This window comes from Piliocolobus tephrosceles, chromosome 6, assembly GCF_002776525.5.
Source record: "Piliocolobus tephrosceles isolate RC106 chromosome 6, ASM277652v3, whole genome shotgun sequence".
NCBI classification, from domain to species: domain Eukaryota; kingdom Metazoa; phylum Chordata; class Mammalia; order Primates; family Cercopithecidae; genus Piliocolobus; species Piliocolobus tephrosceles.
Window position 1 is genome coordinate 15,572,290 of NC_045439.1, and position 17,483 is coordinate 15,589,772.

General features: G+C 39.8%; 1 protein-coding gene across 7 annotated transcripts in view; it reads left to right on the forward strand.

Moving 5' to 3' along the window:
• Positions 1 to 16,365, forward strand: part of RPS6KA5 (ribosomal protein S6 kinase A5) — a 194,583-nt gene extending 178,218 nt beyond the window's left edge. For 6 of the 7 annotated variants that reach the window (XM_023205450.1, XM_023205455.2, XM_023205453.2 and 3 more), the window contains 3 exons: positions 11,465 to 11,624; positions 13,023 to 13,186; positions 14,502 to 16,365. In XM_023205450.1, coding sequence (XP_023061218.1) covers positions 11,465 to 11,624; positions 13,023 to 13,186; positions 14,502 to 14,750 — 573 coding nt within the window. In that variant the 3' untranslated portion in view covers positions 14,751 to 16,365. The remainder of the gene's footprint in view (positions 1 to 11,464; positions 11,625 to 13,022; positions 13,187 to 14,501) is intronic. The other variant, XM_023205451.1, reaches the window with a different exon arrangement.
• Positions 16,366 to 17,483: the final 1,118 nt, after the last annotated feature.

Genomic DNA, 17,483 nt, shown 5'->3' on the forward strand with positions numbered 1-17,483 from the left:
TATAAATCTAATTTATATACTCTATATCACCACAGCTAGGGAAATTTGAATATTGATTAGATGTTGAATAATACAAAGGAATTACTACTAATTTTTTTTAGATGTGATACTGGTATTGTGGTTGTAGTTTTAAAAGTGCTTGCGTTTTATGGCCAGACACCGTCTGTAATCCCAGCACTTTGGGAGGCCAAGGTAGGAAGATTGTTTAAGCCTAGGAGCTCAAGACCAGCCAGGGCAACACAGTGGTACCCAGTCTGTAAAAGAGAAAAAAAATTTTTTTAATTAGCTGGGCATGGTGGTTCATGCCAGTAGTACCAGCTACTTGGGAGGCTGAGGTGAGAGGATCACTTGAGCCCAGAGGTTGAGACTGCAGTGAGCCGTGATCATGCTACCACACTCCACACTGGGTGACAGAGCAAGACCCTGTCTCCAAAAAATAAAAGTCCTTGCTTTTTAGAGACGTGATAAAATACTTACAGATAAAAATGAACAAAAATAATATCTTCATTAAACTATCAGAAAAAAAGAGTGCTTTGCTAACTTTTCCATATAAATGAATGCATATCTAGATACAAAGGCTGAATTATCCCATAAGAAGCACAAAATTTGTTTGAAGTCTCCTGATTTGTTTTAGAAATAAATGGAAATTTTATATTTTACATCTAATAAACATGTATGTGGATATTTTAAAATGAAAACAAGTTATATTGTCCTCATTGAATAAAATAAATACTCCAGGAATATACATCATGTAGTATTATAAGGTTTTGATTACAAACCATTATACCTGATGGATATACAATCCCTGTCTGAAATGTATAGGACTTTAATAAAAATAGAGTTTACATGGTAATATTAATCTGCTTAGGTTGCTGTAACAGAATACCACAAACTAGGCAGCTTAAACAACAGAAATTTATTTTCTCACAGTTCTTGATGCTGGGTAGTCTTAAGATCCAGGTGCTAGCAGGATTGGTGTCTGGTGAGGGCCCTCTCCTTGGGTTACAGATGGCTACCTGCTTGCTGTGTCTGGACACAGCCTTTCCTTGGTCTGCACACTCACAAAGAGAAAGTATCTGTCCCTTTAAGGATACTAATTCTCTTGGATCGGGGCCTACCCATATAATCTCATTTAACCTTTGTTACCGCCGTAAAGGCCCTGGCTCCAAATACAGTCACATGGAGAGCTGGGGCTTCAACGTATGAATCCCCACGGGCGGGAGGAGAAGACAAACGTTCAGTCCACAGCACACAGTATTTAAGAAAGTAGGATACGATATATAACATACCTGTGAGGTGTCATAAAATTTTGTTTAAAGTATTTTGTTCTCAGGACTTTATTTTTTTATTTTTTCCCAATATTTTATTTTGAAAATTTTAAAGCTAGAGAAAATGTGAGAGAATAGTACTATGAACATCTGACATTTTGCTGCATTTCCTTTTTCTTTCTAATTATTTCTAGTGTGCGTGCTGTCTCTGTATGTATGTGTATATGTATGTATGTGAGTATATATAATATATACAGACATACATGTATATCTTTATGTAGATATAGAGCTATACCTTGCTATACCATTTGCAAACAATTTGCAGACACAAAGTTATCCTTAACAGATATTTTTTTTTTTTTTTTTTGAGACGGAGTCTCGCTCTGTCTCCCGGGCTGGAGTGCAGTGGCCGGATCTCAGCTCACTGCAAGCTCTGTCTCCCGGGTTTACGCCATTCTCCTGCCTCAGCCTCTCGAATAGCTGGGCCTACAGGCGCCCGCCACCTCGCCCGGCTAGTTTTTTTGTATTTTTTAGTAGAGATGGGGTTTCACCATGTTAACCAGGATGGTCTCGATCTCCTGACCTCGTGATCCGCCCGTCTCGGCCTCCCAAAGTGCTGGGATTACAGGCTTGAGCCACCGCGCCCAGCCTTAACAGATATTTCTAGATAATCAACTAAAATTTTAAGAGCTTGGAACTGTGAGGATCGTAAGTTTGTTTAATTCTACCTCTTCCAGAAAAGGGATCTTTTCTATTATCACCAATTTCCTCTTCAGTACTTCCAAAGTTGGAAAGTTAGTTTTTTCACCCAACAACCTGTTGCATTATTACATGCCAGAAAGCAAGAGAACTTTATTTATAAAGATTGGTTTATTTATTTATTTATTTATTTTTTTGAGACAAGATCCTGCTCTGTTGCCCAGGCTGAAGGGCAGTTGCACTTTCATGGCTCACTGCAGCCTCGACCTCCCAGGCTGAGGTGATCCTCTTGCTTCCGTCTCCCGAGTAGCTGGGATTACAGGCACACACCACCATATCCAGCTAATTTTTGTATTTTTTGTAGAGGTGGGGTTTTGCCATGTTGCCCAGGCTGGTCTCAAACTCCTGGGCTCAAACAGTCTGCCCACCTCAGTCTCCCAAAGTTCTGGGATTACGGGTGTGAGCCACCGTTCCCTGCCCTGCTTTCTTATATTTAGCCACAACTATACCTGTTAAGTGGGGCAGGACAAAGAAGTAGAGCAGACTTTAGCAAACTATTTGGCAGTATCTACTGAACATATGCAGACCAAATAACCCAGCAATTCCAATTCAGGAATATATCCAACAGGAATATGTATATTTCTGTAACAAAGACATGTATAAGAAGATATATAACAGCATGATTCAAAATTCCCCACACTGGAAACAACCCAATGTTCATCAACAATAGAAGGATATTTTAAAGAGAGGATGCTGGGAAGACAGTGCAGTAGGAAGCACCAGGAATCTGTCTCACCACCAACTGCAGTGGCAGAATCTCTCTGACGTAACTATTTTGGAACTCTGAAGTCCATTGAAAGTTTTCAGCTTCCAGGGAAAGGCTTGGACAGTAAAGTGCAGTTAATTTTGGTCAATTTTAGCTCTTAGCACAGTATAGGTTGAGTATCCCTTATTTGAAATGCTTGGGACCAGAGGTATTTTGGATTTCGGATTTCTTTGAATTGCGGCATATTTACAGAATATGTACTGGTTGAGCGTCCCTAATCTGAAAATCCAAAATGCAAAGTGCTCCGGTGAGCATTTCCATTGAGTATGTTGGCGCTCAACAAGTTTGTTTTGGGAGCATTTTGGATTTCGGATTTATGGGTTAGGGATGCTCAACTTATAGCAGCCACCCATTCCCGACCCTCAACCCTGTAGCAGACAGCCATGCACATATTGCCAAAACAACCTACACACAGCTTGTGGGAGCCAGGATGGGCAAAAAGGACCTTGTCCTCCAAATGTAGAGGATCTGTGATCTGAATTGCTGTAATTGCTGCTTCTCATTATAGAGGTGCAAAGAAGCAGTGGTCATTGTTGTGCCTGCCACCATTACTGCAAGCCCCTCCTCCTCCTCCTCTGGATGAAGTGATATCCAGGGGTACTTAAAGGACCAGTCCGCCTTTTTCCTTTCTTCATTTTTTCTCCTTTTTCCCTTTGGAAGCCAGATATTCAGTACTCATACTTTCCAAAGCAACTGCCTATACACGGAAAATTAGAAAGCTACCAAGCATGCCCAGGCAAAGCTGCAGGCTCATCAAAGACCTGAGAAGACCTTGAGTTTGTACTTCATGCTGATCCTCAGCACAGAGACAGTCTATAACAATCAAAAAACAAAAAGCAATAAACAAAAGCAAATTAAAAAAAAAAAAAAAAAGCAAGCAAACCCTCAGGAAGAATGAAAATTTTGATTCCCAGAGATATCACATCATTAAGTTCAAGGTCCCACTTTCACAAGAATCACAAGGTATATAAAGAAACAGGAAAGTATGGCCCACCCAAGGGAAAAAATAACAGAAACTGTTCCTGAAAAAGGCCTCGCGATAAATTCGCCTAGACAAAGTCTTAAAGCAACTGTATTAAAGACATCGAAAGACCTAAAGGAGTATGTGGAGAACATCAAGACAAAATGTATGAACAAAATGGAAATAACAGTAAAGAGATAGAAAACCTGAAAAGAAAATGAAAAGGAATTCTGGAGCCGAAAAGTACAGTAACTGAAATGAAAAATTCAGTAGAGGGTTTCAGAGGCAGATTTGGCAGGCAGAAGAAGGAATCAGTGAAATTGAAGTTAGGACAATTAAAATTATTGAGTGTGAGGAACAGACAGAAAAATGAAAAAAGTGAACAGAGCCTAAGGGACCATAGGATGCCATCAAGAGGATCAACGTATGCACTGTCGGAGGTTGATAAGGAGAAGAGAAAAAAGGGGACAGAAAGAATATTAGAAGTAGTATTCTATTGGAAATTAGTTTTGGTGGAAAACTTTCCAATTTTGATTAAAGACAATATAAACATCTAAGAAACTCAACTAACTTCAAGTAAGACTAACTGAAAGAGACCCACACTGAAACACATTATAATGAAATGCCTGTAATCCCAGCACTTTGGGTGGCCATGGTGGGCTGCTCACTTGAGGTCGGGAGTTCAAGACCACCTTGGCCAACATGGTGAAATCCCATCTCTACTAAAAATACACAAATTAGCCCCGTGTGGTGGTGCACGCCTATAATCCCAGCTACTCAGGAGGCTGAGGCAGGAGAAGCACTTGAACCTGGGAGGCAGAGGTTGCAGTGAGCTGAGATCATGACAGAGTAGGTGACAGAGTGAGACTCTGTCTCAAAAAAAAAAAAAATAGAACCTTGATAGCAACAAGAGAAAAGGGATCCACACATGCAAGTGATCTTCAGTTAGATCATCAGCAGATTTCTCATCAGAAAGTTTGGAGACCAGAAGGCAGTGGAGTGATACATTCAAAGCACTAAAAGGAAAAAAAAAAAAAAAAAACTGTCAACCAAGAATCCTATCTCTGACAAAGCTGTCCTTCAAAGGTGAAGGAGAAGTTAAGATATTTCTAGATCCATAAAAAGCTGAGGGAGTTCATTACTTCATTACCACTAACGCCACCCTGTAAGAAATGCTCAAGGGAGTTCTGCACGCTGACAAGAAAGGACACTAGACAGTTAATTCAAAGCCTTGTGAAGAAATAAAGATGTCAGTAAAGGTAAATACATGGCCAGTTGTAAAAAGCTAGCATTATTGTGACAACAGTTTATAACTTCACTTTTTGTTTTCTGCGTGACATAAGAGACGAATGCGTTCAAAAGAATTATCAGTTTGTTTTGGGACACACGATGTATAAAGATGTAGTTTTGTAACATAAACAACCAAAAGAAGTTGGGTAGAACTGTTAGAGGAGCAGAGGTTTTTATACATTATTAAAGTTAAACTGATATAAATTCAAGTTAGAGTGTTATAACTTTAGGATGGTAAGTGTAATCCCTTGGAAACCACAAAGAAAATAGCTATAGAATGTATACAAAAAGAAAAGAGGAATTTAAATGTTTTATTACAAAAAAATAAACATAAAAGGAGGCGGTAATGCAGAATACGAAGGACAAAAAAGCTGTCGAGTATACAGAAAACAAATAGCAAAATGACAGAAGTTAGTTCCTTTTTATCAGGAATTACTTTAAATGCAAATGGATTAAACTCGAATCAAAGGACAAAGATTGGTAGAATGGATTTCAAAACATGATTAACTATATGCTGTCTGCAAAAGAATCACTTTAGATCCAAAGACACAAACAGATTGAAAGCGAAACTATGGGAAAAGATATTCTGTGCAAATAGTAACCAAAAGAGATCAAGGCTGTGTGCAGTGGCTCATGCCTGTAATCCCAACACTTTGAGAGGCAAAGACGGGCGGGTCGCATGAGGTCAGAAGTTCGAGACCAGCCCGGCCAACATGGTGAAACCCTGTCTCTACTAAAAATACAAAAATTATCCAGGCTTGGCGGTATGTGCCTGTAATCCCAGCTATTCAAGAGGCTGAGGCAGGAGAATCACTTGAACTCAGGAGGCAGAGGTTGCAGTGAGTCAAGATTGTGCCATTGCACTCTGGCCTGGGTGACAAGAGCAAAACTCCGTCTCAGAAACAAACAAACAAAAAGGAGATCAGGAGTGGCTACACTAAAATAGCTCACTGCAACCTCTGCCTCCTGGGTTCAGGCAATTCTCATGCCTCAGCCTCCCAAGTAGCTGGGATTATAGGTGCATACCGTGACACCCAGCTAATTTTTGTATTTTTAGTAGAGACGGGGTTTCGCCATATTGGCCACAGTGGTGTCAGACTCCTGGCCTCAAGCAATCTGCCCACCTCAGCCTCCCAAAGTGCTGGGATTACAGGCATGAGCCACCACTCCCAGCCACCAAATAGACTTTAAATCAAAAAACTTTACAAGAGGCTGGGCGTGGTGGCTCACAGCTGTAATCCCAGCACTTTGGAAGCTGAGGCAGGAGGATCACTTGAGCCCAGGAGTTTGAGACTAGATTGGACAACATAATGAGACCTCATTTCTACAAAATATTTAAAAATTAGCCAGATATAGTAGCATGTGCATATAGTCCCAGATACTCAGAAGGCTGAGGTGGAAGGATCTCTCGAGCTTGGGGAGGTCACAGCTGCAATGAGTCATGATTATGCCACTGCACTCCGACCTTGGCAACAGAGTGAGACCTTGTCTCAAAAAAAAGAAAAAGTTTACAAAAGACAAAGAGGGTCACAGGGTCCTCATATATTAATAAAATATCCAATTCAACAGGAAGACATAACAATTACAAACACTTGTGCACCTAATGACAGACCAGTAAAGTACATGATGCAAAAACTGACAGAACTGAAGGGAGAAGTAGACAGTCCTGTAATAATTATTGGAGACTTCAATACCCCACTCTCAATAATGGATAAAACAACCAGACAGAAGATAAGTAAGCAAACAGAGGACTTAACCAACTAGATCTAATGGACACATACAGAGTTAAAATGTGGAAGCAATCTGAGTTTCCATGGATAGATGATAGACAAGCAAAATGTGCTGTATACATACACTGGAATATTATTCAGCCTTGAAAAGGGAGGAAATTCTCACATATACAACAAGATTATTATTAAGGATATTATGCTAAAGAAGGAAGCCAGTTAGAAAAAGACAAATACTGTATGTTCAGAAAAGATACTTAGGGTGTTCGAAATCATAGAGACAGAAAGTAAAATGGTGGTTGCCGGGGTTGTGGGGGAAAGGAGAATGGGGAGTTAGTATTTAATGGGTATAGAGTTTTAGTTTTACAAGATGAAAAGAGTTCTAGAGATGGATGGTGATGATGAAGATATTTAATACCGTTGAACTATACACTTAAAAATGGTTAACATGGTATATTTTGTTAAGTGCATTTTAACACAATGAAAACTTAGGAGTGGAGAGAAAGATATTCTATTCTATGTTCCCCGGAAAGTGAAACCTGAAGCTAATACTTATGTCATATTATGTTATTAAAGAGCATAATCCCAAGGTACAGGGGTGAGGAAAAGAGAGCAGAGCATGTACTACTGGGCTGGCCACGTGTCGTCACCAAGTGCGGTTGATCACTTGAGCTCATGGAACAGACCTCTGAGCAGAGCCAGGAAGCATGAGTTCTGTAAGTGGGTCATGCACCCATAGAATGTAGATACGGGGGACCTGGACCCATCAGCCGTTGGTTCCACACAGCTCTCAGAGACAGCACCCTGACCCCCAAGGTATTATCCTGAGCCAGCTGGTATCTTTGCTGAGTCTGTCATGTTCTACAGGCCAGCTGCACTTAAGTGAACCATCTGTCAACCAGACTCATCAGTTGATCATAGGGAACCTCCTTCAGTGAGGCCATAGTGTGAGTTAAGGAAGAAGTGTTATTGCAACCAAGACAGGTGACATGCATGTAAGCATCTCATTTACTCATGCCTTCTGGACTCATGCCCAGGGCAGATTCTGAGTGTGCCATTTCTATAATGCATTGGTTTGTTGCTGTACCTACCTGACTTGGTGAATCAAGGCATCTGCTGATCTTAGCACATGATGCACTGCTCTTGGGATTGCATGTTGAGGCACTCAGAGCCTGCCAGGATCTGGTAACATCTTAGGAGCTGTTATTTGGAGAATAGTTCTCTGCCCCAGAAGGCCCCACCTTGCAGCAGAATACTTCAGGTCAGCTCTGAGACACTCCTGTTGTGGCGGCGAGAGAGTCTCATCTTTCACAGATACCTGTAGTACAATCAGAGCAGCTGAATCCTATGGCTTAAGTAGCATCCTGCTGATTGACAGGATTGGACCTATAACAAAAGCCTATGCTAGGCCCCACTTGAAACAGGTAGCCTTCCGAGTCACTTGATAAATTTCTTAGAGCAATATTCTCAAGTGCAACGTATGCTACCTCCAAAATGCAAAGAAGCCCACTAAGTTCTATTCCTATTTCTTAGTGGTACAAGGTACAGTAGGTTTTTTAGAAGAGGATGTTTCATTATGCCCCTGACCACTGAAGACCTAGTTTCCTGCTCTGCAAAATGAGAATTAACATCATTCCACTTTGGGGGAATGAGGAAAATACCCTATAATGATACCTAATCACATTAACAGGACTAACTTTGCTCTGCTTTCCTTTCTTTCCTTCACTATAGATATTAGAAGAGCTTTTGTTCCATGTTTGGGGAGGTAAACTTGCAGCTAGAAAGGCAAGATGTAGGGAAACTACATTCTATTCAATGGCAAGTGTCAGGGAAATAGGATTCTAGAAACTTAGGGAAAAGGAGTGGAATTCCTGGAATCCGAGGAAAGACTGGGGGATCTGGAACACATGTGACGCAAGTTCCACAGACTGATCAGAGCTGTCGTTTGGTGGCATCCCTCTGTTTAATCAAGACCACAGTACAGTCTCTTATCATATCACTGTCTTTATTCTCAAAGAGTTCTTACTCATTCAGGAAATAAGCATGGGATAGCAAATTCTGGCACTATGCAAGGTTCAGGGATACAGTGATACATAAGACGGAGTTCTGCTTCTAGGGAGCTCATGGTTTAGCAATGTGGACAGTTGTATTGAGTTACCCCACAAAGTGATAGCGCATCTACAGGTGTGCACACCAGTTCAGTGGCTGTTAGATAGCTCTGTGGATACAGGAGTGGAGGATAAGATCATGAAGAAAGGATTATTTCCATAGAGGGGAAGCCTTAAGAGACAAGCTTGTTAACAATTTGCTGAGCACCTACTATGTGCCAGGCACAATACTAGGTATGTTAAATGTATAATTTCATATAACCTTATAATATCACTTGTTACTTTTACCCACGAAGAAATGGTCTAAGAGAAGTTCTTGAATTTGCCCATCCCAAAGCTAATAATTGACAAAGCAGTTGTTTGCAGCCAGGTGTGACCCTAATGCTCATTTCCCCTGCTTCTGTGCCACATGTCTTCTCTCTGGAGTAGAGGACTGCAGAGTTCCCAGTTACCCAAATGGGGTAACTGAGTTACACTCTAGCCACCCTAGGATGTATGGGACTTTGCCAGCTAAGGAAAGAAAATGGCTTTTTTTTTTTTTTTTTTTTTTGAGATGGAGTCTCGCTCTGTGGCCCAGGCTGGAGTGCAGTGGCCAGATCTCAGCTCACTGCAAGCTCCGCCTCCTGGGTTCACGCCATTCTCCTGCCTCAGCCTCCTGAGTAGCTGGGACTACAGGCGCCCGCCACTGCGCCCGGCTAATTTTTTGTATTTTTAGTAGAGACGGGGTTTCACTGTGGTCTCAATCTCCTGACCTTGTGATCCGCCCGCCTCGGCCTCCCAAAGTGCTGGGATTACAGGCGTGAGCCACCGCGCCCGGCCAGAAAATGGCATTTTAAGGAGACCAAACAGCATGTGGAAAGTCCCAGAGCCCCGAGAACTGTTGGTGGGAACACAGGATTGGAATATGGGGAACTGCAGAAGCTGAGGCTGAAAAAGCTGAAAAAGAGAAGCAAGAGTCAGAGACTGAAGGAAGCCAGTGAAGGGATTTGGATAGGGGAATGTTGTAAGATTTAAGTTGCATGACTATTACTCTGGTGTCTGCATGAAGGGTACAGGAGGGAAGAAGTCAGGTGAGGGGCAGGTGGAGGCATGGCATCAGTTATGAGACTCCAGTTAATCTTGGGCAGTTACTGCCAGCCTGTGGACTGGCTCACTCAGACCTAGTCGTAGCCTGCCTTCAAGCTACATCAAGGATTTAGGGAGTTTTGTCTGCCTTCTACAGATGTTCTGACATTGCCCTTCTTAGAGCAATTAATCTTCCTCGTTAGGTTGCTCCAAATTAGAAACCGGGGTTCTTTTTCCATGTCTTCTCTTTTCAAACTCTGCGCATTCTCATGCATGTAGTTTTTATTCTTCTCAGACACAATTTTCTATTTCAGAAAATCTAAATTTGTCCAAAGCCTTCTAGTCTCTTGTAACCTCGGAGGTGTCAAGTTTCTCTTCCTTCTGCATCTGGGTCTTATTCCTGTCTTCTCCATCCTTCTTACTCATGTTTTGTTTATTACCTACCTTATTGGATCTCCTGGTTGCCCTTTTTATGTTATTTTTATTAGCCTGTCTAGGAGTTTCCATCTTTTCTGAAGAGCCAGTGTGTAAGAGCTGTTTCACCATCTTGCCATCGTGAGGGTGAGTCTACTTGTCAGACATGTGACCAGAAAAGATGGCATATTGCTTCTAGACCACCGGAGCATTGTGTGGCTTCCATGTCTCCTAATTAGGGCTGGAGTTGACACTCAACTTCCCTTCTGTGTCCCTTCCTAAGTGCCATGATGAACATGCTTCCCTCAGCCCAGGCTCCTGCCGACACCACTTCTCCCTTCTCACACTGTCCGGTGGGTCCTCTCTGGTCCACACCCAGACACAGCTACTTAACACCACCCAACCCACCACCATTGATAACCAACCCACCATCTCTGCAAGACTGAAAGTCAGTGAGCAGAGAGAAACTTCCCCAAGAATTTTAAAGGATCACTTTCCTAAGATCCAATCTCTGCTACAAAGATAAGCCTTGGCTTGTTTGTTATTCTGTTAACTTTTTAAAGGGGAAAATCTTAAACATAGATTTCAAACATATGGCTACAATGAAAACAGGTGGCTGTAGATAATTCACTGTATTTAAGACAACAGTGAGAAAAATAAAATAAAAACGGGTAATTACAGATCAAATAGGAAGGCCTATATAAAGTTTTTCAAGTCCTTAACCATAGTTACATGTCCTGGGGAAAGGATGGTGGAAATGGAATAGAAAAACATAGTTATTAAGGAGTTCTGCTGTCTCTCTATTTTCTGTTAACATCAATACAGTCTTTTCTGAAGCAGTTGGATTATCCTTTTTTCTTCTTATTGCTTTGAATATAGTTATAAATGTGATTTTAAATCTTTATATCATAATAAGCCATGCCACTGGTTTACAAGTCTTTGAGATGTATTCACTGCCTCAGTGATAGAAGTCACATAATCTTTAAACTCAATCATGCTAATTGTAGCAGTTGGCAAATTACACCAATTACGTTACTATTAGAATTATTAGCGTGGCTTTAACAGATCTGGGTAGTCATTCTGTTTTGTTACTTTTTCCCTGATAGTACACAATGTTGTCAGGACAGGTTCCCTTCCAATCTCATGACCGAAGTTTGACGTGTACCAGTGCAGTGGAAATCATGAAGAAAATTAAAAAGGGAGATTTCTCCTTTGAAGGAGAAGCCTGGAAGAATGTATCCCAAGAGGCTAAAGATTTGATCCAAGGTAAGAATCTAATGAAATTTTACATTTTATATGATGTGTAGTGATTGAAGTAGAATCATGCCCATTACACATACATTTGTATGTCAATTACTCAAGGAATCCATGTGTATTCTAAAAGGCTCCCAGGCTATTCTCTCCAGCCTTGTGTTTTTATCAGAACATTCTCTTTAGTAATGGTCTCCACATTTCTAACATGAGCTAGCACTTGGCTTCCACTGGCATCTCAGTCAAACACATCTAAAACAAACCAATACTTTTTGACTGTCCTTTCCCCCCAACACGCTCCTCCTCCTGTCTTTCATCCTGTCAGCAGTGGCACTGCTAAGAAGCCAGATCACCAAAACAAACCTAGGCATCCTCCTGGATACCTGCACCTGCCTTGCCTTCCGCAGCCAGTCACAGAGTTCTACAGATTCAGCAGCCCTTGTAGCGGTCCCTTCCTTCCCATTCACATGTCATTGCCTTTGTTCTCATCACCATTTCTCTCCCCAAATCCTGCAGCATCCTTTCACCTTGCCTCACTTCCTCTGACTTAAGCTGTTCATCATCTATCCATAGAGGGACTTTTCTAGAATCCAAATGTGATTATGCCTCTTTTCTGCTGGAAATCCTTTGGAGACTCTCTGTTTGCTTTAGGTCAGACTCCTTAGCCTAGCATTTAACATTCAAAGCCCCTCATGACCTGGTCCTGTCTGCCTTTGCTTCCTTCTCACCCCAGCTCTGCCGTTGCAGAATATTTGAATTCCTCAGATGTGCCGAGCTTTCAGATCCCTCCGTGTCCTTACACACTCTTCTTAATCCTCTTCCCTAGCCACTTCTCCTTATCCTACAGGACTCATCTCCTAGAAGCCTTCCAGGACACCCTCCCTCCCCAGGCTACACTCTCCCTCGGGCCTGCTAAAACACTGTGCCTGTGTATCTTGCTATTGCACTTGTCCCTGATGTTATAATAGCTGGGATTTTGCCTATGTGTCTTCTAATAATAGCTCTTCTCTGCATCTCCATCTCCATATCTCTAGTGCCTTGCTGCACTCCCTGACCTATAGAAGATGACCAGTAAATGTTTGGTACATGGATGAAGTAGATCTGTGTGCTTTTTGCTCATTTGGAGCTTACCAGGTCACCATTGGGAGTCTTTGTTTTGGGTGTTTATTTTCTCCTGATTGAAAAACCACTTCACCTGTAGCTTCCTAGAAATAGGCTATTGTGACTTTATCATTAGAATCCAGTATTTACAAAAGAATTTAAATGAATAGGAAAATCTAATTATTTTTGTAGGAGATTAAAGCTATATATGTTCACCATGTCATGTGAACATAACTGAGATTTATTTCGGAGTTTATTTTTAAACCATGTTTAAAATGACAAATCATAAAATAAGACTATCTATTCCCACAGGACTTCTCACAGTTGATCCAAACAAAAGACTTAAAATGTCTGGCTTGAGGTACAATGAATGGCTTCAAGATGGCAGTCAGCTGTCCTCCAATCCTCTGATGACTCCGGATATTCTAGGATCTTCAGGAGCTGCCGTGCATACCTGTGTGAAAGCAACCTTCCATGTAAGGCCCTATGCTCTGTACATGTTGGACGGTTTGAGTAGGAATCATAATCAAATGTTCTTACTCTGTAGCCTCAGATATGTTTTCTTTGTTTCGCATTTAAAATATTATGTGTCCTTTCACTTTTAGGAATGTTTTTATAAATTGCTTCATGGTTATAAACACTTTATAACAAAAAGTGCACAGGTGACCAGAGTCACTGCTAACCCACAAAATACGTATTTAATTTTTAGAATGACCTTATGAGATGAGATAATAGAACTTTTTCCTCTCAAATAGACTAAATCATTTTCTTTAAAAACCATAATAAATATTAGGAACTAAGGCGTATTTGAACTAAGGCATTTTTCCCCATTCATTCCGCAACCATTTAGTACATCACACATTCTTAAAACTGGGAGGGATATGAAGTAAGTTCATTGGTATTAAGTATAGATTGTATGTTTGAAAGACTGAGACTATTTGGTAGAAACTGTGGATTATGCATATTTGTGCCAAGCAGATACAAATGTGTTAACATAATTCATGTAAAGTATAGTATAAGATGAGTTAGGGAGACAAAGTCACCTTCAAAGGGATTATTTTGAGAAAGCAGAAGGGATAGGGATAGCGCTTCTTCAGCAGCAGAAATGGATTTAAAAAGTAATAACTAGGAAATGTTGAGACGGTAAAGAGATTAACTGCAAGAATTTCTATCGGATGATTCAAATCTTGTCAGTGACATAGGTTGCAAGGTGACAACTACAAGTTGTAACTGCAGCATTGTCCAAGCCTAGGCTAAGGAGAGTGAAGACAGGCTGCAGGAGGAGGAAGCCAGGGCGAGGCTGTAGAGCTGTGCTTCTCTGTGCGTATAAGTGTCCAGTATATACCCAAATGACATTGAATGGGAATGAAGAGCAAAGACTCATAATGCATCCAGTCTGCTTGCATTGGGACTTTGTGTTCGGAATTTTAAATCTTAGACACAGAACCATTAAAAGTAATGGGAGTAGTTTGATTACTGATGGTCTTCAGGAATTTCCAGTCAATTATTTCGTATTAAGATGTAGTACTAACTTCTTCAAAATATTTATTAGAATTGTGACTCTCAGACAACCTAGCTAGTTTGATTTAAACAGAGCCCTCAGAAATTTTTTCCCAGGAACTTCTCCACCCTGCCAATAGGCTTAGATACAAAGGTTTTAAGAGCTTTGTTCCCTTAAAACAACTTGGGGCTGCAGTTGCCAATGGAAAGTTGTCTTCTGCTGTAAGTCGTAACTGCTAGGAAAACTTCAGTACTTTTACCTTCACAGGGGTTCCCTTTTTTCTCCCCTAGGCCTTTAACAAATACAAGAGAGAGGGATTTTGCCTTCAGAATGTCGATAAGGCCCCTTTGGCTAAGAGAAGAAAAATGAAAAAGACTAGCACCAGTACCGAGACGCGCAGCAGTTCCAGTGAGAGTTCCCATTCTTCTTCCTCTCATTCTCACGGTAAAACTACACCCACCAAGACACTGCAGCCCAGCAATCCTGCCGACAGCAATAACCCGGAGACCCTCTTCCAGTTCTCGGACTCAGTAGCTTAGGCATGGTAGGAGTGTGTCAGTGATCCATTGCACCTTTATTCCCTCAGCATATGCCTGAGGTGATCTTTTATGCTTTTAAAAATGTTTCCCGTTGGTCTCGTTGGAATCTGCCTCCTAATGATTTTTTTCAGGAAAACCTGTTTGGTTATCCTCATCCAAAAGCACTGGACAGAGAATGTTACTGTGAATAGAGCACATATTACTTTTTAGCAAGCTAGCATGATGCCAACAAGACTATTCTTGAAAGAGCAAAGGTTCCTGTAAATTTAACGAGGGCTAGATTTGAGCTGCTTGCAGAATAAGTCACAGGTTTTCCAGATGTCTGCCAACAAGAAATGACTCATACTGTGATGATACCTTTTGCTTTGCCTTGTGGACAATGTGGGTTTTTGAAATTTGCACCCTTCAAACAGTGATTTATCAGAGAAAGGGGTCTGTTTTCAAAAAAGATTCTGTAATGAATTTTATGTATGGCATATACTTATTTCTTGAGAGAAGATTTTAACTTATTGTTTTTATTTTATGGTTACATATGATGATAACCTGCTATTGTTAATCTTTTTCTAAAAAGTGGAAAAAAAAAAAAAAGATATAAGAACTCAAGGTCCCATACTCTATATTTGGGATCCATCTGAGATGCATGCTAAGCTATGTGTATGTTTTTAATTTTGCACTGCTCTTTCCTGGCAATTTGTTTTAATGGTTATTGCAGAATATTAAGGTACATGTCTCTCTGTTTTAAGTAATATTGCACTTTATAAAAAAGTATGAATAAAGCAAACTATTTTATAAAGTGCACTGTTTAAAGCATTTGCACTGTATTTTTGCCATTTATTTTCATTTTCTACTTTAAATTTGTCCTCACATCCCTCTTCTACTTTGTATGCAACAAGTAGAATGGGGCATGTTGTGTAATGTAGTCAGCCTCTTATGCACCAATGTGAGGAAAACCTAAAGGGAAATTATACTAAACACTGTGCTTCATATTTGTACACTGTGTTGTACTACAGTGAGGAATTTCCTCCTGTGGTCATATATTATGTACATAATATTTTAGAATCATACCTATGACTTGTTTGGAAATTTTTCTGTTAAATTTTAAATCCAGAAAGCATATTTTATAAACTTATGCAGAGCACTTTTATTGCTCAAAAGTTCTGAATTCATACAGAAAACAAGTACTATGTGGTGAAAACATTTCATTAAAAGATTGCTGCATTTAAAAATACAATTAATTCATTCCCTATGCAAAAAAAAAAAAAAAAGTGATAGGATTTGTATGTTATATTTTCTTTTAAAGCCATCATGTGAAATGTCAGGACTGAGAAAAGTGATTTTTTTTGCTTTGTTTACAGGAATCATGCTTAAAGAGATATGCCCAACATGTTTATTTTATAGTTTTTGTTAATGATAACCTTTTGAGCATTAGTTTGGAATTTGGATATGATATTTATTTATTCCTTTCTTGAGGTTATAGCAGCATTAATTTCAACCAGTTATGAATACTAAAAAATATTGCACTCTATGTAATAGTAGGATATTTATTACTAAATCAATGTATATATTAATAGCACAGGCAAAAAATGGCAAATATTAAAATATTTTCAAAATGTTATATTATCCTTTTCACATTTTTGTCCACAGTGGTTATTGGGAATAATATTTTATACTTTTTGCTGGCCCAAATGACTACATAATATTGAGTTAATGAAAGTTTCATACTCTCAGCTTTCAGTTATTCCTAGTAATTATGGGAAATTTTGTGTGAATTATTACCAAACTATTGCTAATTCACAAAATGTGATTCCATCAGGCACAGATCTCTAGTAATCAAGAAAATGACCATATTTATAATTATATTGGATATATTTGAAACATATTTGGCTCTTCAAGCCATTTTTTAAACTGTGCATGCTGGTAGAAAATACTAGTTGTAAAGTACAAACTAAAGGGACTATGTTGCTAATAGAAAATGATCCAGAAAAATGGTCAGTCAGTATACAGATTGATAATGTGATTGATTTCATTGTGAATATTGGAAATTAATGGGTTTCATTTTCATTTATTTCCCTTGCCTCTTCTTCTGGAGGAGGACTTGACAGACAATGAAATGGGTAAAAAGGCAGTCAGACTAACAGGAAGAAGGAAAGATGGGCTAGCCGTCAACTGATGAGCCTGCCTGAATAATCTCAAATGGGCTTTTGAAAAGACCTTAACAAACACTGTTGTGCTCTCGTCAAATATCTTTATCCACATCCTACTTGTAAGTACCAAAAAGACAGCATTTGATGCCAAGTCTGAAGCAGTTAGGTTGTATGCAGGCTGTGTATTAACATACAGTGAATTGCACTTTAAAATTCAGAAAGCTTTCATTTGGTCACATCAAAAATAAACACTACAAAATACTTTATATAAAAATGTTAAATGATAGGACTCTTTTTTGGTATTAAGAGTGAAATAGAAGAAGATCTGAGAAATACAAATACATTAGTTCTCTTTGTGACATTAACTTTGGGACTAGAGCCACATCACCCCCTCCCTTCTTCACTTATTGATTGTATTGTATATAATTTTCATGCCAACACAAATCCTGATTCATGTATTTTGTAACTGTATGTGACGAATTGAGAGGCAAAAATAAGAAAAGGAAGATAATAGAGGAAAGATGTTAAGAAAGACCAGTGTCTTCTCATTACTCTGCCAGATCCTGTGTCTGAAAGAGGTTAATTAGCA